This window comes from Calonectris borealis, chromosome 11 (assembly GCF_964195595.1).
Source record: "Calonectris borealis chromosome 11, bCalBor7.hap1.2, whole genome shotgun sequence".
NCBI classification, from domain to species: Eukaryota; Metazoa; Chordata; class Aves; order Procellariiformes; family Procellariidae; genus Calonectris; species Calonectris borealis.
Genome location: NC_134322.1, coordinates 23,501,291 through 23,524,573, shown reverse-complemented (window position 1 = coordinate 23,524,573; position 23,283 = coordinate 23,501,291). Strand labels below are relative to the sequence as shown.

Sequence of the window (23,283 nt, the reverse complement as noted above, 5' to 3'; positions counted from 1 at the left end):
ATAGAAATAATCTGAATAGAAGTGAGATGAAAATAAATAACCTGAATGTAAATAATCTGAATAGAAATAAATGGAAAATAATCTGAATAGAAATAAATGGAAAATAATCTGAATAGAAATAATCTGTACATAAATAAACAGAAATAATCTGGATTAAATAATCTGACTAGAAGTGAAGCACGGGCGCAGACCCAGGGGAGGCTGGGGCAGGGGCTGCCGTCACCCCCCCCCCCAGCACCCAACACAGCACCCAGCACCAGCGCTCCTCGTTACAGCTCTTTAATTAGCGCGGGGTCAGGGGTTTGCCAAGCCGCTTTGTACAGCCACGGGGAGGATTTGGGGAAAAAATCCAGAAATTGCACTTTACACACACCACGGTCTGATGGCGGAAGGAAAAAAAGCCCCCCGAGCCCCCCAGCAATGTGGGGGTGTGACACGCGGCAGCGTCCCCCGGCTGCGGGGCACCAGAGATTCTTCGCCTTTATAGATTTACATTTTTATTTCTCTTTTTTTTTTTTTCCTTTTTAAAACAATTTCTAGCGCAGATGACACAGGATAATATATCCTTTTACAATACAGACTTTGTTTTTAATTTACACGCAGCGGACTTATAAATTACTTAAAAAAATTTCCATTAAAAATAATAATAATTAACAGCACGCCGCCCCCTCTCCTTTCCAGTAGTAAGTACATTCACGCCGCTCCGGAAAACCCCATTTTTTGCCCCAAATCCAGCCCTTTGCCAGAGGGAGGGTCGGGAAGGAGCTGTGGGAGATGCCGGGGGGACGCGCCGGCCGGGGGCCCTGGACCACCCCATTCCCCCCCCGATCCCTGGGGGTCCAGCGCCGACTCCTGGCTTAGCTCCTGCCGGGATATTATATATATGTATGTATATATTTCTTTTATATATTTTTTCTTTATATATATATATATACACACACACACAAATATATTATATATATAAAGAAATATATTTTTATATATATTCTATATATATTCTATACATTTCTATATATAAAGAAATAGAGGTAAAATATATAAACATATTCTTTATATATGGTATATATATTTCTTTTATATATTTCTTTATACAGAGAGAAATATACTCTCAATACAAAGAAACATATAAACATATATAAAGAAACATACATATTTCTTTATGCACACAGAAGAAATATATAAATATATATAAAGAAGTATTCTCTATATATAGGATATTTCTTCTATATATATATTTCTTTATATATATAAAAATACATAAAGAAATATATATATTCTATATAGTATATATATCTCTTACATATATTTCTTTATATATATAAATATGTATTATATATAAAAGAAATATAAAATGTATAAAGAAACATATTTATTCTTTATATATATTCTTTTATATATATTTTTATTTTTACACAGAATATATATTCTTTTATATATATTTTCTTTATATATAGAATATATAGTCTTTAAAATATATTTTCTTTATATATATATTATATATATATATATAAGGGAAATATATATACCAAAAGAAATATACACACACACATATATATATATATTTGGAGGCTCTGCCTAAGCCAGATCCGCCGTCCCTGCTGCTCTCGTGCCGCCAGGGCAAGAAAACTGAGGATGAGGATGGAGCCCTTCCACTCCCCTCAGGGCCCTCCGCGCCCCGAGCCGGGCCACTTTGGGGGGAATTCCTGGGGTTTTAGTAAAGAGGCTCTAAGGGGCTGGTTTTGGCGCAGAGCACTGGGGATGCTCCTGCTATTTCCAGCTCCGGGGGGTTGGGGTGGCTTCCCAGGAGCTTTCACTTTCGTGGCCGCCATCCGCCTTCCCAGGGCATCCCGGGTCGGTGCCAAAATCCCTATTTTCCCCTCTGGGGATGGTAAAATCCCATGTTCCCCTACGGATGGGGGATGATTGACTCGGTCTTGCTCCGCTCCCGGGATGCAGAGCCAAGGCGGATGCTGTTCCCGCGCCCCCACTCTCCCTGCGGCATCTATCGCTTTTCCCCAGTGGGGGAAAAAAAAAAAAAAAGAAAATTAAAAATTTTTAAAATAAAATAAAATAAAATAAAAATAAAATAAAAAAATAACCCCCCCAAATAAATAAACCCCCCCTCAAAAGAAACGGCCCTTTGGGCAGCGGGAGAGGGGACCGAAGGGCAGCTCGGCTAAGCCCAGGGACGCGGGGACGTCCGGCAGAACACAAAATACTCAGGAAAACTCAATTTTTCGGTATTTTCCCCCTTTTCGGTGGCGTTTCGGGAAAGGAGGAGCCTCAACCTGCGATGCCCAGCCCATCGGAAAGGACGAATCCAGCCTTTATTAATCTAATTAGCGCCCCAGGGCTCCTAATTTCCCCTTTCCAGAGGTTTTCTGGTACCCGGAGCTTCTCCAGGCGCCACCAATGGTGATGATGACAATGATACAGGAGGGATTAAGAGCCGAGTCGTTAGCTAGCACTGCTAATTAGTCCTATTTTGGGCACCGCTTTTAAATCATGCTAATTACACCTGCAGGGATTTCTTGTTCAAAATAAAACTCAATGTATAGAGCAAGGTGGTAGCGGCAAGTGATGGACGGTGACGGCGGTGACACAGCAGGACGGTTCAGCCCATCGCTTCCCTCCTCCCTGGCCAAAAAATAATAATAATAATTAAAAAAAAAAAAAAAAAAGTCCTGTCCGGGGAAAAATATTAAAAAAAATAATAAAAATATATATATTTACAACAAACTCCAGTAACCGTGATATAAACAAATATAGCTTCAAGTAGTCCTTGATTATTATTATTATTATTATCATTTTTTAATACTGATGGTCTCCAAAAAAAAAAAAGAGGAAAGGTGGTTAGGTCACGTTAAAAAATAAAAGAAAAAAGGTGATTTTTGGCAGATTTTAACGCTTTTCCATGCGCTTGGCGTTGGCGCGGATGAGGCGGTTAAAGCGCGGAGGGCTTGGCTGGCTGGAGCGGAGCTGGTGCCGGCTCGGGATGCTCCCGCGGGATTTTTAGGCTTGGTTTTCTCCTACTGACGGGTGACGGTGATTCGGCATGAGGATTTGGCGGCGTGATGCTCCGAGACGCGGGACGCTCCGAGGGGAAGGGCGCAAGGAGCCGGCCGGTGCCCCTCCATCCCCGGTCCAACCCCCCCCAGAAGTTCTCAACCCCCCCAAACCATTAAGGCCACCATTAAAACCATACCCCACCGGCCCTTTTAATTAAGAATTCATCCTTCTGGTGTTAACAAGGAAGCCATCGGGAGCGCTGCCGGTGCTGCCGACGGGGAGGATGCTCCGGCGCACGACGTGTCCCCGGGGTGGAGCATCTCAGACCATGAACTCGTTGCTCCCCAGGAGGACGAGGGGTTGGGCGGCGGCGCAGTCGGCCTCGGGGTTTCTCTTGCGTCCCCCCGCCGTCCCCCCATCTGGGGACTCTTTGGTTTTCGGCGGGGAGGTTTTCACGCTCTTCAGTTTCTGTTTGCCTTTCTCCGGGTTGAACGTCCCACGGGTGGTGAACTGAGGCCGGTCCTCGGGATAACGGAGAGGTCCCACGAAGCCCTCGGGGCTCGCCCGGGTTTCGGGGGGCTCGCCGGGCCCCCCTGCTCGGTAGAAAGGCGATTTGGAGTACATCTGGAAGCGCTTCCGGGGCAGGTGAGGCAAGCAGGAGGTGGACGATTGGGAGGAGGAGGAGGAGGAGATGGAGGCATCGGCTGGGTCCGCCGGGTCTGGCCGCAGCCGGGGGTGCCTCCGCAGCCGGCTCGGACCCTCCGCCTTGGCGGGGCGCAGGGAGGTAAGTGCTACGCTTCTCTCTGCGGGGCGGGGAAGGACCACCAGAGGATTAACACCCCGAAACCACCCAGCACCTCGGTGCCGCTCCCCGGGGACGCAGTTGAGCCGGGACAACGTTCCCGGCATCTCGCTGGAGGTAGCATCACCCAGGATGACGCAGTGGCGCTGGAGGAGCACTCACCTCCCCATCAAACTTGGGGTGCTACCACCCACCTTCCCAGGTCCACGTGTGTTAACCCTTAACCCCCCCTCTTTACGCCCACTTAAATTGCTATACATCAAGAGCGGGCAGGAAAAACCAAACAACCCCCCCCCAAGCTGTCGAAAACCCTGAGCACCCCGATCAAGTTGAAGATGTCCCTGCTCATTGCAGGGGGGTTGGACCAGATGGTCTCTGAAAGTCCCTTCCAACCCAAACCATTCTATGATAAACCCAAGAAAGCCTGGATTTACCCGAACGATCGGAGATGGCTCCTTCGGAGTCAAAGTTCAAATTTTCGGAGCTGTCGGCAGTGCCGATGGAGGCTTCGGACTCGAGGGTTTCGTCGTCGGAGGCACGGGGTTCCAGCGTCAGCATCTCGAACGTCAGCTCCTCCCTGCCAAAAAGCGACCCAGTCCCATTGACCCAACGGGACTGAAAAGGTGAGGAGCAGAAGAAAGGGATGAGCGTACACCAAGAGACCACGGAGGGATGGAGTCCTCCAGCTCACCCTACCAGCAGCACGTCAACCATATGACGTCAAATAACATCCATACATAACCTACAGCGGCTTGAACCCCTGCCCGGACTCACTTTTCCTTCTGCAGGCTCTCGATCTGCTCTGTCAGCACCTTCTCCTCCTGCTGCATAGCCGCTTGCTGCTGCTCTGTCACTTCCATCTCCATGGCTTCCTCGCTGCTCATGGTCTCCTCGGGGACATCCGTCACCGAGGGCAAGCGCACGGCGACGGGTGACGTCGGGGTGGGGTAAGCGCCGCGTCGCACACGTCCTTTGCCCTGAAGAGAGACAACGGTGTCACCACCACCAGTCAAGGTGATTTTGCAAACATCTCAGGTGCCAACCACACTGCTCTCCCAAGGAGCGAAGAAGACAGCCCCGGCCATCGGGTCCTCAGTGCGCTGCCGGCGGTCACACCCAGGACCCTCCAAAATCTCACCCCAGGCTGGGAGAGGTACCAGAAGTACTCAACACGTTGGAGAGGATGAGGATGGAGGTGGTGAGGATGGAGGCGGTGAGGATGGCGCTGATGGACCAGCTACCAGCTGATGGACCAGCTGATGGACCAAGTGCAACTTGGACTTCAAAGCAAGCCCAGCTGGCGGCAGGATAGGTTTCCGCAAAGCCCACAGTCCATGCAATAGGAAGCTTGACCTGTCAGGTGGCCGTGTTGGCTTTGGGTGGGAGCATCACCAGGGCTTTGATTTCAGGGCACCCAGCTCCTGCTTTATTGTTAGATCACATCTCGCATCCTTCCCTTGCCCAGCCTTGGTACCTCCTGAGCATCGCAAGGGTCTCCACCAACTCCTTCGGCAAAGAGTAACTCACACCTAATCACGTCGCCCATGCTCTGATCTCACGTACGTGAGATCCACCAACCAAGACCACCTCCAATGGTCCGTTATAAGACAATAAATGTTAATTTTTGCACCCGCGGTTAAGCGGGGAGATTTAATGCAGCAGTCCCTGCTGAAAAGCTCTGAAGAACCATCTATTCTTTTTAATATTAACACCAGCTATGGAAAAGGACTCAAACAGGGATAGTACGTATGGAAGAATATTATACATGTAGCTGCTTTAACCTTTTGAGGACCAGCTCTACAGAACTGCTCCACAGAGTAGAAGAAAAAGATGGATTTTTGGGGATGAGGGACACCAGAGACATTAAAAAGCTTTTATCTTAACCATTATCATAACCAGATACATCACATCTTCTACATTCAAGATCCTGAACCAACCAGGACTTCGGAGATGTTGACCAGCCCGAGTCATGCCCATCACTTGCTGCCCTCCTCCTAACAACCATCCCCAGGATGAACCTGCATCTCCTTGCGGTTGAAGAGCTCGTTGCAACGCAGCTTTTCGCCCCTTAAGGCTATTTAAACCCTGCAGCTGGGGCATCCCTGGGTCCCTCCGATTCCCTGTGTGCCTGGAGTAGGTTTGCAGGGTAAAGGAGCCGCCTTTTTTCCTTTAAAAGTGATATTTGCTCCATTTTACCCCTTTCATCTTTCAACGTCACACCTCGGAGACCTTTCTCCAGCAGCAAAGCCGCTCCTGTGCCCTGGTGTTCTTCCGACGGCACCTTCTCACATGGGCTCCTGAGCTGAAGCGTAGCTACCTGAATCCTATCAGCCAAAACCCCCAAGATCCCAAAGATCCCACCGGCTCATGGACTTAAGCCCCTGCGGAATGGCGTGCTTGCAAAACAGCGTTGCGGGAGCAGAGCTCGAATTTTGCTCTTCTCCATCTCCTGACCCTCACAGATGCTGAAGGATGGGGAGAAGCATCATGGGCTGAACCTGGTAGGAAGGGAAACAGCCCCACGAGCATCCCCAAAAACCTGCTTTTCTCGCCCATCGCGGTCTCGCTGGGAACTGAAACTCAAGCTGGGATGGAGTTGGGGAGTACAGGGGTTGCTGGACCCCTCCCAATTCAAACGTGGGTGTCCTGACCTTGAGTTCAAGGTGGTGGTGGTGCTCCTCCAAGAAGGTGGAGGAGACCTTCGGATGCCTCGTGGTCTCCGAGGCATCCGAGCCGGGGGTTTTATCCACCATCTTGAGATACAGCAGCGCTGCGAAAGCAACTTGATGCTGAAACGCATCCTGAGCGAGCAGAAATTGGGATGGGAAGGGATGAGTCAAGTAAAGCAAAAAAGAGGGAAGCACAGGATGGAAAAAGAAAATAAAATAGAAAAAAAAGAAGTAGGAAGGGGAAAAGGGGTGGAAAGCGGTTTTTCGAGGAGCTGTGTGCCGGGATGGCCAAGGGCCGTCCGTCCCAAACTCCTGCTGCCTGGGGGACCTGCATGAGAAACGGTGGCCCTGAGGAGCGGCACCCACTCGGGGACAGGACGGGCAACGTCACGGACAATGGCTGGTGGGACGAGGCTGGAATGAGCGGCGGTGACAGACAACGGAGGGACGCGGCGGCTGGCGCAGGGCGCGCTGCAGTTAATACATACCGGGATTGAACTGCGGGTTATGCTCATAAATCTAACTGCAATTAGTACGGGTTTCTGGATTAGAGAGGAGATGAAAAGGAAAGCAGAAGGTTAGAGTGCACATGCCGCCGCCCCTCCAAAAAACCCGTTTTTGCTCATTTTTATGGGTTTTTTTTTTAACCGGGACGAGCGGGGCAGCTCTGCAGCACCAGACCCACAACCTCAGGCAGCCCCTGCTTGGATTTCATCCCCAAAAAAGCAGGAGCAACGTGTCCACAGCAGGCGGGTCCAAGCAGAGGGGCCGCTCGGCTCCTTAGTCCAAGCCCGGGACGACCGCGCTGCGCCGAGTCCGTCCCTCTCCCGCAGCCCAACAAGCCAAGCGCAGCGTGCATCTGCAGCCCGCCGGCCCCCCGGGAAGCATGGAAGCTCAATGAGATGGGTTTGAGACTCCCTAAAAGGTGGTGCGGGGAGCAGGGAGAGCCTTTGGGGAGCTCATTTTGGGTTCAGATAATGCAATTGAGCACGAAAAAGGACGGTCCAGGTCTCCCATGGGGCGACGTTGAGCTGGTCAATGAAAGGCTTGACTCAACCCAGGACCAAACAAGCTCAAATGAAGGTGGAAACGTTGATCAGGAGCGTCTGAGCTGGAGCGACCACATTTCCATGGACTGTTCCCACCTCCTCGTGCTTTGGTATGACTCCCTGCAAAGGCGAGGAGCCACCACGTGGCTGAGGGTCCCTGGGGGAGAAGGCCTGGGAGGTTGCGAGGGATTTGGGAGGCTGGAATAAGCAGGAGAAGATCAGGTAGGGTTGCTTCGGGGGCAAGGAGAGGACAGGAGGGAACAGAGACGATTTTGGCATCTCACCATCGATCTGCGGATCAAGGAGAGGCGGCTTTTGGCTTTGTTCTCCGCAAACTCCAGGCTGTTGATGTCCTTGAGACGAGCCTTGTACTTGTTCATCTGCTCGATGACGATTAATTCTACGCAACTAAGGGGGAAAAAAACCAAAAAGAAGAGAAAATGGGAGGAGGAAATTATTTGATCTGAGCTGGCCCTGTCTTGCCTGAAGATCTGCCCTGCCGGAAAGGCACGGAGGTAGAAAGGTCCAGCTGGAAACGCAAGGTTAGTGGAAATTCCCCCTAAAAAGAGTGATAACGGGCTACGGATGGATCAAGGAACTCAGGCCAGAGAAATTAAAGACCCCCAAGGATCCCACCGGAGAAACTCCCCTCCTTGAAGAGGGGTCAAGGAAATACAAACCTGGGCAAGGCAGGTTGCTTCCAAGCCACAAATTCAGACTCGCAGGCACAGGGTAATGCTGCAGCAAGCTCGTTTAGCTGAGCTGACTAATGCTGTCAGGAGCGTGTTTGGGGAAAAAAATAATCCTTTCCCGCATAATAAAATTAGAGGATGTGCTATAGCTAAAGTCTAAGGGAGAAGCTACAAAGAAATCCCATAGAAAGATGAGTGCTCCTACCAGCTGGGTGTCGAAGCACGTTCTGGTCTTCAACAATTTTAACGAACTTACTGGAGGTAAAACCACCTCTTTCAGTGGATGGTTTCCATTATTATCATTGTCTCCATTATCTATTTTTAAATCTATTTAACACAAGCCAGACTGAATTTGGGCAAGTGCTTCACTTTTTCTCTGTAAAATCTTTGCAATTATGTCAAATACCTTAAAGAAATCTAAGTATGCAATATCAATATTGCTGCAGACCAAACAAGCTCACCTCCTCAAATAAAAAAGACAAAATTAAGTAAGAATAAAGATCTGCTTGCCGTAAATGGGATTAACTATAAAACCGCGTCAGCACAGGCTCCACCTCTTCCTGCTGAGATGTGCCGGGCAGGAGCACAAGTTGATCTGCTCTTGTGGATGCTCCATCGCTTAAAAATCCCCGTTCAACAACCTCTTGGGGATTGAGAGAATATGAAATATCTTCATGAAGATGCATTCAATAGATGTTTATAATTTCCATGCTAAAGCTCCCTATTCTTGAGCCATTGGACCGTACTAAGGGTTATCAAGATGTGAGCGGTGACACCGCAATGGTTATGGAGCTGGATCACCCAGCACCACGTTCTTACGTGGTTGTTTTACTGATGTCCTGAACGCTCTGCAGCGGGTCCGTCGTATCGGGGCAGCGGAGGATACAGGGAGCAAAGACGATAGCCAAGGCATTCGCTGACATTCGATTGGTCTCTTCTTGGAGGGCAATCCTGAAAAAAAAGTAGGGATTAAGAGAAAAGTCAGAAGTGAAGGCACCTCCACTTCACCTCTTCCACATGGCCATGGATGAATAGAGGAGATGACACTTCTGCAGTGCTATCTTGCTCTGCTAGCAAGTGCGCTGCTCTGCCCTCATCTTTGCTCTGCTCGATGGAAAAAGCCAAACCTGAAGACATCTCAGGTGTTCCCAAGGCAGGCAAACAACCGGCATTTTCCACCCAAACCACCTGTCCCTGCAGTGGCAAGAGGCACCACGGACCCGCAGGCACCACAAGCAACTAAAGCGCTGTGGAGGTTGCTCACCATAGAAGCATCGTTTGGAGAAACAGCTCTGGGGCCACCTGGACACGATGGACCTGAAAGCTCTTCCCTTTCCTTTGCCCACCTACTTTTGGTCTCGGCTATTTTGGTACGAAAGGACATCTGAGCATCCTTCCCTTGCCTGTTGCCCAAAGCTGCCTTGGCCCAACATACCTCACCAGGTGGAAGATGAGACGCTCCAAGGTGCTGAGATGGGTGCGGGAGAGCTGGTCGATGACCGAATACACCCCCCGCACCGTCTCCTTCCTCTCCTGGAGGCCTGCGGAGAAAGCACCAGAGTTTAGGGGAGGCTTCTACTTCTTCCTTGTATTTAAAACAATACCTTCTTAATGCTTGCTTACTTTTACTACTTAAAAGACAGATCTTCTGGCTAAGATTTTGGGCTGAAATCTGCTGAACCACAATGCAAATGCGTGGCACCAAAGGCGAGACCCAACTGTCCATGGCTTTGCATGAAAAAACCCTTATGGCCAAAAAACCAGACTTTGAAACCGGGTGAAAATGATTTGGCAAAACCAGCTGGTTTGGGCCCAAAGAGTAAATAAAAAGTTTGGCACTAAAAGCGGCCACCGTTTCCCTCTGCCAAGGGAACGGGATAGTGAAAGAGGCTCCTTACCCATCGCTCGCAGAAACTCTTCGTAGAGCTCGAAGGTCATGAGAGGGTTGGGTAGATCTCGGAGCCACTGCTTGAAGACGCTGGCGATGACGTGGATGTTGTAGTCGTCTAAATTCACATTATCGATGTCTGCATTCGGCAGTGGATTGAGGAGAAAGAATAAAACCAAGAGGCAACGATCAATATGAAGCCGTAAGTGAAGCCAGTGCATGGATAAGCTACTCTAGGATAGAAAACGTTCATGTGCCACCCCAAAACCACACTGTGTTCCATGTCAAGAAATCCATCACCTGATTCCAGCTCCACGTTTTAAAATCTGCGTTTTCCAGGGCAAGTAACTTTAGGTGGGACCAGAATTTCTAAGGTAGCGTTTTCCCTCAACTAGAATGACTTTTTTCATGCATCACACCCAAAAAAGCATGAGTCAGTGACTTGAGGACAGATTTTGGTTGGAGACGTGAGAGCATCACTTGCATTTTCAGAGCCCATGGTCTGGGGAAGGCAGGACCGCTCCCTTGTTTCATCCTGATGAAGCATCCCACCTTCCTCACATCCAACCTTGCTGTTGCAGAGATTTTTCTCCCTGTGTGGTTTTTTTTTTCCCCATCCTTTTACCTGTATCGAGTCCTTGCCGCAGCTCCTTGATCTTGTTGGTGGATCCTGATTTTCTGTAAATGCCCTCTGTGTACAGCCCGTGCATTTCGATGTAGTTGATGAGCTTCTCCACCAGCACCGGCACCGCTCGCTCCTCGCTGGTCAACCGGGAGAGCTCCACGCCAAACTGCCGAGATGAGAGCTCGGGGTCATACTGAAGAGGAAAAGGAAAAAAAGGGTTTTAAAATCCTTTTCTGGGAAGCAATGCTGGTGCAGCACTTGGATCCGACTGCTATTCAAACTTCTTCAGCTGATCCAGGCGACCTGCAGGTCTAATGAAGCCACGTGCAAAGGAGGACAGGACAGCCAGCAACGTACATCTTGCAATGCTAGACTGGTCTCTGGGCATGCACCTGAAGTCACAAAAGTCTGAATTTTCTTTCTTTAACCACCCCACTGTGGTTACATTCTCAGCCTGGCAGAGCCAAGAGCAGCTGGGCATGGTCCTCCTCCACCTCCTGCCCCTCTGGCACCATCTCCAGGGATGATTTCACTGCCCAAAGAGGAGGCACAAAGCAGAACAGGTAAATCTGAGTCTCGGGTACTTAGATCAACTCACAGCATTGCAAATTACAAAATGTCTGTGAACAAACATGATCCCAAAATATGAGCATAAAAAAACCCATCTCCATCTGTCAGGAAAGACACTTTCGCCAGATGCAAACGCTCACTGGAGATTTGATATTTGGCAAATTCAAATGTGAACAAATGTCCTCCCGAATGGGAGATTCTGGGTGGGAAAAGTCAAAAGACCTAATAAAAAACACCTGGCCCCAGCAAAAGGAACGTGAGAGGGCACATGCTGCAATCCAGTCATCAGCAAGACGGTGGTGACCATGACATAGGTCACAGCTCCCCTTATAACCACTCCTGCATCTTTGTTTTTCCCATTCAATGTCATCCTTTCATCAATCTTGTCAACCTTATGAGATGATGTGGGGAAGATGCCCATGTTGTTTAGGGAAAAAAACCACCCCAGGAACATCTGGTCTCAGCCACCCGTTGAAATTCATCACCTGTTCAACCAGCTGGCTTGGCTGCTAAAACCATCAGCCAATGCGATGTCACAAAACCCATGTGCTACAAGTCAAGTCTCTCTGAGATGAGGACCAAGCATGGGTGAAAGCAATTCTATGGCCATCGAGAGAGAGGAGCTTGGCATTTGCTCAAGTTCACCATAGATCTGGAGAAACAGATCCAGTCTGGGACAAGGCTTACAGTTACAAAATCAACCATTGCCAGAAAATAAAGACCTCTTTCTCAAAGCATAATAGATGGTTTGTGGTTCCCTGTCGCTGAAAACAACCCTAAAAATGTTAACCGACCAAGCACAGACAAGCCAGAGTCTTCCTAGAGAAGGACCTTCAACTTCCCAAGTGGAAAGCTGCCATGGAGACACGGTGAACTCGTTTCCTTGGGTACAGCACAAAAACTTCCTTGGGCAGAGAAACCCCAAGAAATGAGAAGGCATCTCTGAGCTTCTCTGAAAAAAACAATAATCAGAGATCTCCTTGAACTTCCCAGATCTGTAGAGCAGAAACTCGTACGAGGTGTTTCCAAATTTTGCAGAAATACTGCCAGAAAGGGAAAGAGCGCAGTAAAAATACTATATCAAAGCAAATATATTCAAATATATATATTCAATGTATATATTCAGATCATTTCTTGGGAAAAGTGTATTCATCCAGCTTTACGGAGGCTGTATGATTACGGAGGCTGTATGTTATGGAGGCTGCTCTTCCCCAGGAAGCCTGCCAGGGAGCTAGTAAAGCTTTGTGCACGTTATTATCCTCTGTATTATCCTTTTTTGGGCACAAAATAAACTTTAAAAAAACCAACACCAAATCTTGATGATTCATTGTTAGGCAGGGCGACACGCTGCATTCAGTCACTGTCCTCCATACCCTTAAACCCAGCAAACAATATTTAATTCACCTCCAAGGAGCACGGTGCGTGCTTGAGCTTCCTCCACCCACCCCTCCTCGCTCAGCCGTAGTGCCGCCGCTCTTTGGGGACCGCACTAGGAGCCTGAGCAGGGACCAGCGAGGTTAACAATAACCCACACTTCCAAGAATAACCCCACATTTGAGAATAACCCCAAATTTCCACGTCCTTAAAAGCTATAAAATGAGATGGCTTTCTATTATTCAGCACGGTTACAAGGCAGGGAACATCACTGCAACATCTGCTGCATGACTGGGCAGATATATAGTGATGCATCGCTGCGTTACTCCCAAAATACACGCAAACACCGAAGCACTGGTTGGAGAGACCTCCAGGGATCTCTGGTCCAAGCTCCTGCTCGAATGAGGGTTATTGCCAGCATTATATCAAGTTCTGTGCCTGCAAACGTTTTTTTTTATACGAGCTTGGGATCACCGTCTGAAATGTATTTAATGAGAGAAAAGGAATGAGAGACATTTACCTTTTTGGAGCACTTGGTCGTGGTTTTAAGACAGCACTTCTTGTGACAAGCATATTTACATACTGCAATGAAGAAAAATAGTATTTAATAATCCAAAAAGTCAGATCGCTGGAGAAATACGAATTAATATGAATTAAGTAGCTCGTCTCAGGACTAGCAGGTCAAAAGCCCGTTGAATTTGCAGTTCCCAGAGGCCAAGTCTACATTAGATCCACTCAAACAAAAAAAACCCGAAGCCTTTAATTTTAAAGGTCCCATATTTAAGTCCCTGAAACATTAAAAAAAAGCTGATAGATCAACTCGGAAAATAATCCATGAGCCACTCTGAGCTATCAGACATGGATACCCTCAAAGAAGTTGGAAATAGCACCTTATTTGTATTCTTCCTGCACTGGACACAGCCTGAAATACCCCAGGGCTGATACTTTCAACCTAATCGAAGAAATGTTGGAAAAACCAAAGTGATGGATCAGCCTTTCCCATCGTCTTCCTCCATTTTCCTGATCTCCCCAAAAATTCACGTGCCTGGAGACCAAACAGGCTAAGCCAAATGAATTCGCGATGGTCATGAGACCCACAGGCATCCTACGGATCGAAGCCGTACAGCACGTTTGCCATACCCGACCCTACTGTTCTTCTTACCGTGACACTTAAATATGGTTTGACCTTATGGGATGACCATAGGACCTTACGGGATAAGATGTGTAACGCAAAGCTCCCATGCACAAAACTAGCCATACCATGAGGACTGGAAGGACTGCTGGGATGGACTTACTAGTTGACTTCAGAAACCCTTAGGATCTGTCCCAGAAGTTCTTCTAATGTGAAAAAACCCAAATTATTTGAGAGTTGCAGGGTTGCAGGGGTTGCAGGAAACAGCAGCAAACATCTTTCAGAGCCCCAAAACTCATCACTGTGATACAAGCACAGGCAAAAAGGGCAAAGAGAGCGTGCTCACATTTACAAACAGAAGCCCTGTCCATTATCCAGATCAAGGAGGAGCAATATTCACAGTAGGTGGGGATGCTGTACTGGGTCGCCTTAAAAATGTGACCATTGTGCTCTTCCACCTGCAATGAAAAAGATTAGGTGGTGAGAAAAAGCAGATGGGTGAAGAGTTTGCTGCAAAACGGGGAGATGAACAGTGTCCGCTGTCCAACTTTTTGCTGTTATTTGCTATTTTCGTTTCCTTTTCAGCCCAATAGCCCTGTAGGCAACCCAAACAGACATCTAGCCGGTATGGGAACCAAACCGTTATGCTCGCAGGTTAGAAACTGTGTTTGACTTGAGGTTGGCTGGTCAACCTCTCCATGTTAAGGTCTTCTGTGCATCCATGGCCTCTGTTTGCGCTGCGTCTGCATCCTTCCTAGTACTATCATATGCTTTAGGAAAAAAGGAGATGCAATCTCCCACATCTCTGATATTAGAGATGTAAAACACACGCTATAAGTTTATGCAGAAACCCAGAACAACACTTTCTGCTTTGTTCTCAGTTCTTCTGTAATAACTCCTGACATTACATGCCTTGACTGATGTGGGACGTGTTTTCAGAGGACAACCTACAGCGACCCTTGATCAAGCAAACCAAATCCACCTCGTCCATCTTTCTAGCACGTCCTTTCACGGCTGCACGTTCATTACGGTGTGACGTTCAGATCTCAGCATAGGACACGTCACGAGCAGGTCTCTTATCACTGTTATTCTGGCCACAAGGACATAGCTTTTTAATGTGCAGGCACAGAGTGCTCAACTCACCACATCCGCTTCCTTTTTTCTCCTCTTTTTTCGTTCCGTTTTTGGCACCTGATAATAGAAAGAGATTTAAGAGTATTTACAGGCAATTTCCCCAGGCAAAGCGTACAGAGGGCTCGTATCTAACTTTGCCCACCACTTTCCAACCCCATCCATCCACCTGCAGCCCCAGGAGAGTCACTTTAGAAAACTCTCCTATGGATCACCCCGTTTTCAGAAATCCCCCGGACAACTGTCCCCATCTTCATCTCAGAGTTGGGATTAACTGGTCGGCCTCCAAGTCCAGCATTAGTGACCTAAAGCTCTCCCATCTCATGCAAGACACCCAAGGAGGACATGGCACAGCACTGCAGCCAGAGCTGATGCTCAGCCTGCTCAGAAAACCCGCCTGGAGAGGAGCCTGGGGAGGACTTGGAGCAGAAGAGCCAGAAGATGGATTGTTTGTACAATAAAGAGCATCTTCCAAACTCAGTCTAAGACCCCGTGGTTGTCCTCACAGACAATAAGGAGCAGAAAGCGAGGACCTCAGGTTTGTGAAAGGCACACTGCAAGCTCTGACTGCTTTAAAAACTGTAGCTAGGCCCCGAGGACAGCCACTGCCCGTGTTCCCTTCTCCTGCAACCCAACCGATGGTCAAGTATGTGGTCACCTGGAAGAGGTCAAGAGACGAGGAATGCATCTATTTCTTTCACTTTCCCTCAAAGATTGAAAAAAACCCCCAAAAACTAAAAAGGAAGCACCAGGAGCTGCCTTTTCAACCATCCACAGATGGCTGCAGCTTTGCCATGGAGACAACATCTGCATGTTGGCATTGGCCAAGGCCCAGCTCAGCCCAGATGTGAACTGGGGTTTGCTGAGCCCAATGAAACACAACCAATGAATCATGCCTTGCGTGCCAGCTTATGTTGTCCACCTCAGCTTAAAGCAGAGGAGAAGACAACAGAGGTTCCCGTGTGTCTACAGAGAGCGTGACCCCACAGAGAGTTCCCAAATCTTCAAGGGGCTTAAGAAAAGTGCCAACTACCTTCACTGCGGTGTAGTCCAGGGGTTTGTACTCTATCATATATTCATCCAGGAAGACTTTGAAGGTATTGACCCAGACTTTAACTGGAGACTCACTCCAGTCCCTCTGCTCAAGCCTCATGGTCTTCTCCAGAATCTGCTCAAATAAGGCGTACAGGTCCTTATAGCGGATACTTTTCCCATCATCCATCTTTTAAGGAAACAGAAGCAAAAAGAAAAGGGATTTTTATACACCCCAGATTGCCTATTCGGCTCCAGACAATTATTTCAGCCTGACCGGCTTCCAAATGCTCGGGAAAAGCCCAAGTACGATTAAAAGAAGGAAAAAAGGATCATCTAATAGTGAGTTGTTTCGTGACCTCTGGCAGGTTGGCTTCTCAGTGCACAGAGCAGGAGGATGTTAAATGCCAGCTCAAGTCTTAGAGGGAACTTTTTGTAAAATCTGGGCAATAAAATAGCTTTTTTTGATCACTGTGATCACTAAGCCATAGAGATCATTGCTCAGATTCAGAAGTAGCAGAAGAGCAGAGCTCCGCATTGCTCAGACGTCCACCACTCACAAATTTAACTCGAAGTTTCCAGGCACTATGGTGGCAAACAGGAGTTTATTGACTTATTGTCATCTCCCATTTGACTGGGAGCAAGCTGTAACGAGGAGACCAGAAATCTCCACTCAAGGAGGAAGAGTTTAGTCCAAATTTACAGTTCATGGGACTGAATATAAAGGAAGAGCATCTGTTCTTTGGGATGAGCAGCCCAGGAATGGAAGGCTCAGCAACGTCTCCACCACCAGGAGGATCCAGAGCATCTCGTTTCTGCTGGAGGTGGAAGTTCTCACCCGTCGCCCGGTCACTTACCGCCAACGCTGAGGAGTAAAAGCTGAAGATGTTTTGTCGGAATTCCTTCAGCGCTTTCTTGAACACAACATCCACCAGCGTGTCCTTCTTGCTGTCCTCGTTATCCAGTTCATTCATCTGGGAAACCAAAGGGGTTTATGCATCCACGCCACTTTTGCTGCGGCAGAGCACCGCATGAGATGAAGCAGCCCTAACGAGCAGCTGCTCCACCACTGGCAGACGATGATAATAATGATTACAAGGTGGTTTCACCTGCATGCAAACTAGAAACACGAGCACTTCCGCGCAGCCTTCAACTCCTGCCCTCCTGGGTCACCCATTTCTGATGCCACCAGGGGCAACTCAAAGCAATGGAAGCACCGAAGCTGCTGCGCCCGTGCAGAACAACTGCACGGTGCATGCACAGTGTGCCCATCTTTTCTCCCAAGCCTGCCCTGGTGCGTGCTGCGCACCCTTACATGAATTATTAGTATTGCTACTGCTGCCTCCAGGATAATTTTGGCTTTGTTGCCTCCGTCTGCTCTTCGAGCTCTCTGATGATTCATCTGGAGCAGTGAGGACAGGAGTTACCTTTTTCAGGAGAAACTCATCCATGCTCTTCAAGTCGCTAGCGCTGGTTATGATCTGCAGCGAGTCATTCTGCCACTGCACGGGCTCCAGAGCCACGTTGCTGATCTTGACGCTGCGCTTGCGTTTCACTTTGGGAGAGGGCTCCTTGTTCTCCTTAAACTCCCGACGGTAGATACCAGACAGCTCGGGACTCCGTGGAGGCGTCAGGTGGTGAGGACCCAACTCTACGGGTGATAATTAAAAAGGGAGAAAGAGACTGAAGAGCAGGTTAGTTAACAAATTTCCAAAGTTCCACCTATGGCCTGGAAGAGAAGCAGAGTTATTTCTTGGGCAGGAATAAAAATCTATGGCTCTTGATGAACTCTCAACAAGTAGAAAGCATCAAGCGTAATCTCCCAGAGCTGCAACACGACGAGGAGGGTAACACGAAGTTCTGCCACTAAAATAGGGAAATGGGCTTCGGAATAAACCTGCGGAGGAGAAAGGCGCTGTGTGGTACTCATAGGAAGATTAAATGTCATTTCTCCTTTGGTTATTTCCTCCGTCAAGAGGGGAAACATCTGTCCAAGTCCAGACAGCTGCCTGGAGGATTAGCAACATGGAATTTCTTGAGTCCCATTTTGGATCCCATCCTCTAACCTACTTGCCATCGTTTCGGGTTGACACCATCCATGAATTCAAGGGACGTGAACCGGCATGGAGATTCAATTTGTGCAGCTTCCCAACCCATTTTCCCACAGCAACCTCAGCTAGACCACACCATCACATATGATACTCCCATTTACAGATACCCTAACCCTATAGATACGCCAGCCTTCCTCCCTTCTACATCTTTACCCAAGCCCCAAGGCTACGCTTGGTTGTAGCCAGATTTAAACTAGCTTTTCCCTCTGCCACGACAGCAAACGCGATTTCTCTGCTGCTTACACCACCGGCAGCATGCTACCCTGCCACTTACCTTCGCCAAGCTGCAGGCCAGGCATCACCTCCCTGCCGGGGGCTTCTTGCTCTGCGTACAGCTCCAGCAGCTCAGACTGGGTAGCAAGCTTCTCCCGGGGGGTCTTCTTCTCCCCCTGCTTTCCCTTCACCCAGAACCTCATCTTGGCTCGCTGAGGCCTGGAAATAATTTGTGGAAAGAGGAACTGCCTTAACTAGGAAAATGTCCTTCTATCCAAAACTACCCCAAATATCCCAGACCTTCACGGTGTTTGAGGAGGAGTTAAATCCACACAACTTCTACCAGGGAAGCCAGGCTACACGTCCTCAGGAAAGGCAAGAAAGTAAAGTTTCACACATGCAATGGGGTGGTTTGGGATGGGACATCTGGCACACGGCATCAAAACTTTATCATGATACGAGCAGGACGCCTCTTCTAATTGGACATGTCCACAGTCACATAGGAAAGATGGGACAAGTAACTCCCATGCTGGTTTTGGCTGGTGGAGCTCCAAAGGAGCCGGGGTGGTTCAGCAAGGTGATGGAAACCAAGAAGGACACAGGAAGGACTCATCTCCCATCTCCAGCTGCGTTCCCTACCTCCCATCTGGAGCCAGGCTCTTCTGTGCGGCCGCCAGCTTCCCGATCTCCCCCTGAGACATGGTTTTGTGCAGTTTCGTTTGGCCTTCCCCAGAGGCAAATCGCTGCACCGTCTGTAATGATTCCAAGCACGAAGCATTTAAAAATGAGACAGCTCTTGGGATGCCAGCTGATTATTTTCTTCCTAGCAGAAATCAGATATTTCATCTGTTACGTCTTTACTTCTACCTGCCTACAGGTGAAAACCTACAGTCCTGTTGATCTAGCTACAACTTACAACTAAAGAAATATTTTAACAACTCCTAAAAGAGAAAGGAATTTCCCTTGCTCCAACTCTACACTGAGGTCCAACCTTCCTTCTCCTTCAGCAACCAGTGATGAAAATCAGTGTGCACCAAGCCACGGGTCCTCATCACTCAGCCTGCACGACTGCTCCACCACCTTGGGCTGGGCAGCCCAGCTCTCCATCCCAGAACAGCCACGTTAGCCACGATCGTTAACCACGACAAAGTGATTTGTGGTGTTCCTAGCAGCAAAGGAACTCTCGACCACATGGACATCTCCCAGCAGAGCCTCCTCCTCCAGCTCTCGTTGAGGACTTTGCAGAAAAGAAGTCCAAAGTCTTTGTGCCAAGGACACATTAAAATTAAGCCTTTAGAAATAAGAGATTGTGCAGCTTTAATACAAAGGATCTCCACTTTTGAAACCATTTAAGATGTCCTGGGATCACTTTTAAGGGTGAAATGAATTTGCAGTAATTCAGCCTAGCAGGATTCCATGAAATAGCCCAGAAATAGCCTTGCCGTATTTAAAAAGAAATCGCAATTTTTGTTCTTTTTTTTCTATTGCAGCTGTGATTTCGGAGTTTGACTCCTGGAGGAGACACTTTTGGCATGAGGAAAGCAGGGAATCAAGTTGTGTGTAAGCATTCAGAAGATGATGGTCAAAGATCTCCTGTAGCTTTCCCATCGCCTAAATGTCTCAACTGAACGCATTGTGGTTTTAAGCATTTCCTTTTCTTCTATTAAAAACCTTTTAAATAAAATTATATAAAATATGGGCTGAAGGGGAGTCACATTTACCACATTCACTCTCTTTGCATGTCTTATTTTTCACGCCCGGACTAACCTTCTACCAGCCAGGAGATGGCAGCACGTAAGGCAAAATTGCCACTGGGAAAGAAAGAAACTGCCTAAACCATCAACGGGTTTCTTGCTCCTGTCCCTCTTACATTTAGGTGATGGTCACACGTAAACTGCAGACGGATACAGGGAAAATAACCCTCAAAATCCATAAAAGTGACTTCCATCCAGCCCAAACTTACTACTTGCTTTTAAAAATGACCTATTAAAACATTTGTCCCCATGACACGGTTTGTTATTGAGTAATTTCAACCTCTTAATCATTTCCAGTGCTTTGTTTTTTTTTTTTAAAAAAAAGTATTCTGTGGGGGCATTTACTCCCTTTTTTCCTACGTCAAAGCCATTTAAAGCCCGTCGGTATGTGCTGACCGTGGCAGGCAGGCTAAGGGGGCCGCCGGGGCAACGCAGGGGTTGCTCTATAGGACACCACAGACACTTTCGTTTTTAAATATATATCACATCTACTCCACAAGCAGACCTGGCGTACAGATTTTGGAAGAGCAAAGCAAGTGAAATCCCTGGCTCATGCAGAAGGCTTTGAGCCAAAAACATCTGTAATGCACTTTTTAGACAAAACTGGAAGAAGGATTTTCTACCATTAATACCACCACCTCTCTCTGCTCTGCCCCCATTCCCGACCTGCTGTCGTTCAGCGTCTCCTCTGCTATCACAGCAACCTCTCCAGCTTTTGAAAGTAAGGACTAAAAGGCATTTTTGGTGTGAGATCCTTATGTTTGAGGGACTCCTCCAAGAAGCTGTGATGGGCAAGGTCCTTGTCTGGATGGGAAACCTTCTCAGATGCCAAGACAGGCCTCTGCACCAGAAAATCCCCGGCCAGGGAACTCCACAAAGCACCACGTGCGGGCAAACGGCGCTAGTCAGAGGGCCTGGAGTTGTCCCCTGGATGAAGAGGGGACCAAATATTTTTCCTCTGAAAGAGCAACCTGTATTTCTCCTGCTGGCACTAGGAAGGGAGAACTGTGGCCAAGCAAGATGACTCGTCCCAGCAGGCAGCAGTGCTAGGTGCTGCATTGAGGAGCTTCCTAAAGTGCACTGCTCCCTCTGAATGGCTTAGGACAAGAGACTTCTTTCATTGCTGGCTCTTCAGGCATGCTTGGGATCAGCTGGTGACAGATACTCGCACTGATGTTTGTCAATTCGTGGCTTTAGTACGGAGGTTGGAGCTAAATTGCTGCTTCATTATCCAAGACCCTTTCTCTAAGAGCCTCTGCCGAAGGAGATGTATTCAGAAGATACTTCTGGTGTGGTTTCTCTAACCAAGGCTTTCTATTCATCTGCTGCAGGAAAGCTCTCCAGGCTTAGGTGCAAAACAGAAGTGGTATTCATATATGTTGACCACAGCCAGGAGCTATTCCTCCCACTTGTCTCACCGCAAGGCAGGTTAATCCTCAGCTCATCACTAGCCAAAAAGCACAAGCAACCTTTGAAGGCTTGGTCTGGTCAGGAAGCCCGTTAGCCTTAAAGGCTCTTTGGAGTCAACTGTACCTTCAGCAGCCACCTTATATATTGGTGCACCTTGGGTTTCAGCTCTGGCTGAAGATGCTCTTGGTCTTTGCTGCTCTGGGATACCCCAGACTTAGGCCAGGAGCATGGGTTTCTGGTGGACCTCTACTTACCAAGCTGGTGATACACAATCATTGACTTGATGGTCAAGAAACCAATGGGCATAACGGGCAGGTTCACGCCACTGCAGCTGGCGAGCCATCACATGCTCAACTTGGCAAGGTCGCACGTGACGTCTCTTTCGTCTATCCAGCAGCCCCTGGCCGCTGTGCAGCACATTAAAAGAGGCTTTTTTGGAGAGTCGTAGCTGGGGGCTGCAGCTGTATGAACAAGCTATTCACTAGCCCAGAAAGCAGCCCGCACACGGCGGCTGCCTGACTCGTCTTCATGTGACCATCACGAGACACAACGAATACGCCTACATCGGCATCCACCTACTTGAGCTTGTACCCACTATTGCTCTGTCATAGGCTGCTTCATTTGCAGCACCCAACCGGGCTCTGCTAATAAATATGAATAAGCAGTCCCTAAATTTTGCTGCTTGTGGCAATCCTGACCCAGAGAAGCCACAAGCCAAAGGGCTGGTCCCAAACCTGCAATACAGAATACAGATGGAAACACTGTACACGTCGTCAGGACATACAGATGTCGGGTACACGACTTCACGGGTAGCGTTTGCTAGAAAGCAGAACTCAACCGCACAAGGGGTGGAAGTGCTGACCACCAGTTAGAGCTAGTGATGGAGAGCAGAGGAGAAGTGGGATACAAGAGATGAGCGACAGTTGGCACCTACTACTACTCGCATGCGGTGAGAGCTGTTAAACCAGGTGAGCAGAGTCCCAAGGAGCATTTCTAAAGAGTGTGATGAGCCAGGTCCCTTCCCAAGGATGGAGCTTGCCAAGCGCCGTTCGCATCCCAGCAGGAAAGATTTCTACAGCTAAAAAACCCCTAACGCTTTGTAAGAGGGTAGCCTCCAAGAACACAGCACGGCACTCTGGGTACGGCGCAGCCCCTCGCCCAGGGCTTTCACCAGGCTATGTAAAATACTGCATTTTACTACATAAAATTCCCCCTTTCCTGATTTACAAGCAGGGAGATGTGCTAAGACGCAGCCAAGTGAGCTCAGTTCATAGAGCCACATCTTTCAATCAGGTTTTGAGTATTCCTGGCTCAAAACCCCTGGAAATTTATCAAGAGCAACCTTAAAAACTCAGGGAATTTGTAAATCTCTGCCCCTTTCCCGTGAGGAAATTATCCTGGGAAAAATTTATCCTTTATAATAAAAGCTGCTAACAGAAAAGTCAGGAAAAGCCCCCCTTGGCCATCTGCCTTCCTTGGAAAAGCAGATTTTAGGATCACACGAGATGTTTGCTGGACCCACAGCAACGCCGCAGCACAAAATAAATCACTGACTTTGGTTTTCATGCTTTTGTTCAGTTTTATACTCGGCTCCACATCCAGCACCGTAGCTGGAGCAGAGGAGCGAGGCAGCTCTGGGCAACGCTCCACCTGAGCTCTTACGGCAGGAGACGATTCCTGGTGTTTACCCACACTTCTACGGGAACATCTCCACCGCCGAAGGAAAAAAATATGAGTGGGTTGGAAGCCACTCCTGCAACCTCTGGGTTTGTGATTTTCCGAAAGCAGCTTATCCGGGCGGGAGATTAAGCCTGAGATGCAA

The 23,283-nt window shown here is 48.3% G+C and overlaps 1 protein-coding gene across 1 annotated transcript in view; it reads right to left on the bottom strand.

Moving 5' to 3' along the window:
• Positions 1-1,545: 1,545 nt before the first annotated feature.
• The window catches only part of MYO9A (myosin IXA), a 190,647-nt gene continuing 168,909 nt past the window's right edge, over positions 1,546-23,283 (bottom strand). The window contains exons 28-43 of the mRNA XM_075160600.1: positions 18,937-19,049; positions 18,359-18,516; positions 17,401-17,624; positions 16,831-16,947; positions 15,975-16,163; positions 14,954-15,001; positions 14,157-14,268; positions 13,199-13,260; positions 10,735-10,927; positions 10,120-10,248; positions 9,657-9,762; positions 9,041-9,172; positions 7,814-7,937; positions 4,586-4,788; positions 4,246-4,388; positions 1,546-3,812 (exon numbers count right to left, since the gene is read on the bottom strand). Of these exons, the coding sequence (XP_075016701.1) occupies positions 3,331-3,812; positions 4,246-4,388; positions 4,586-4,788; positions 7,814-7,937; positions 9,041-9,172; positions 9,657-9,762; positions 10,120-10,248; positions 10,735-10,927; positions 13,199-13,260; positions 14,157-14,268; positions 14,954-15,001; positions 15,975-16,163; positions 16,831-16,947; positions 17,401-17,624; positions 18,359-18,516; positions 18,937-19,049 (2,535 nt within the window). The 3' untranslated portion in view covers positions 1,546-3,330. The remainder of the gene's footprint in view (positions 3,813-4,245; positions 4,389-4,585; positions 4,789-7,813; positions 7,938-9,040; positions 9,173-9,656; positions 9,763-10,119; positions 10,249-10,734; positions 10,928-13,198; positions 13,261-14,156; positions 14,269-14,953; positions 15,002-15,974; positions 16,164-16,830; positions 16,948-17,400; positions 17,625-18,358; positions 18,517-18,936; positions 19,050-23,283) is intronic.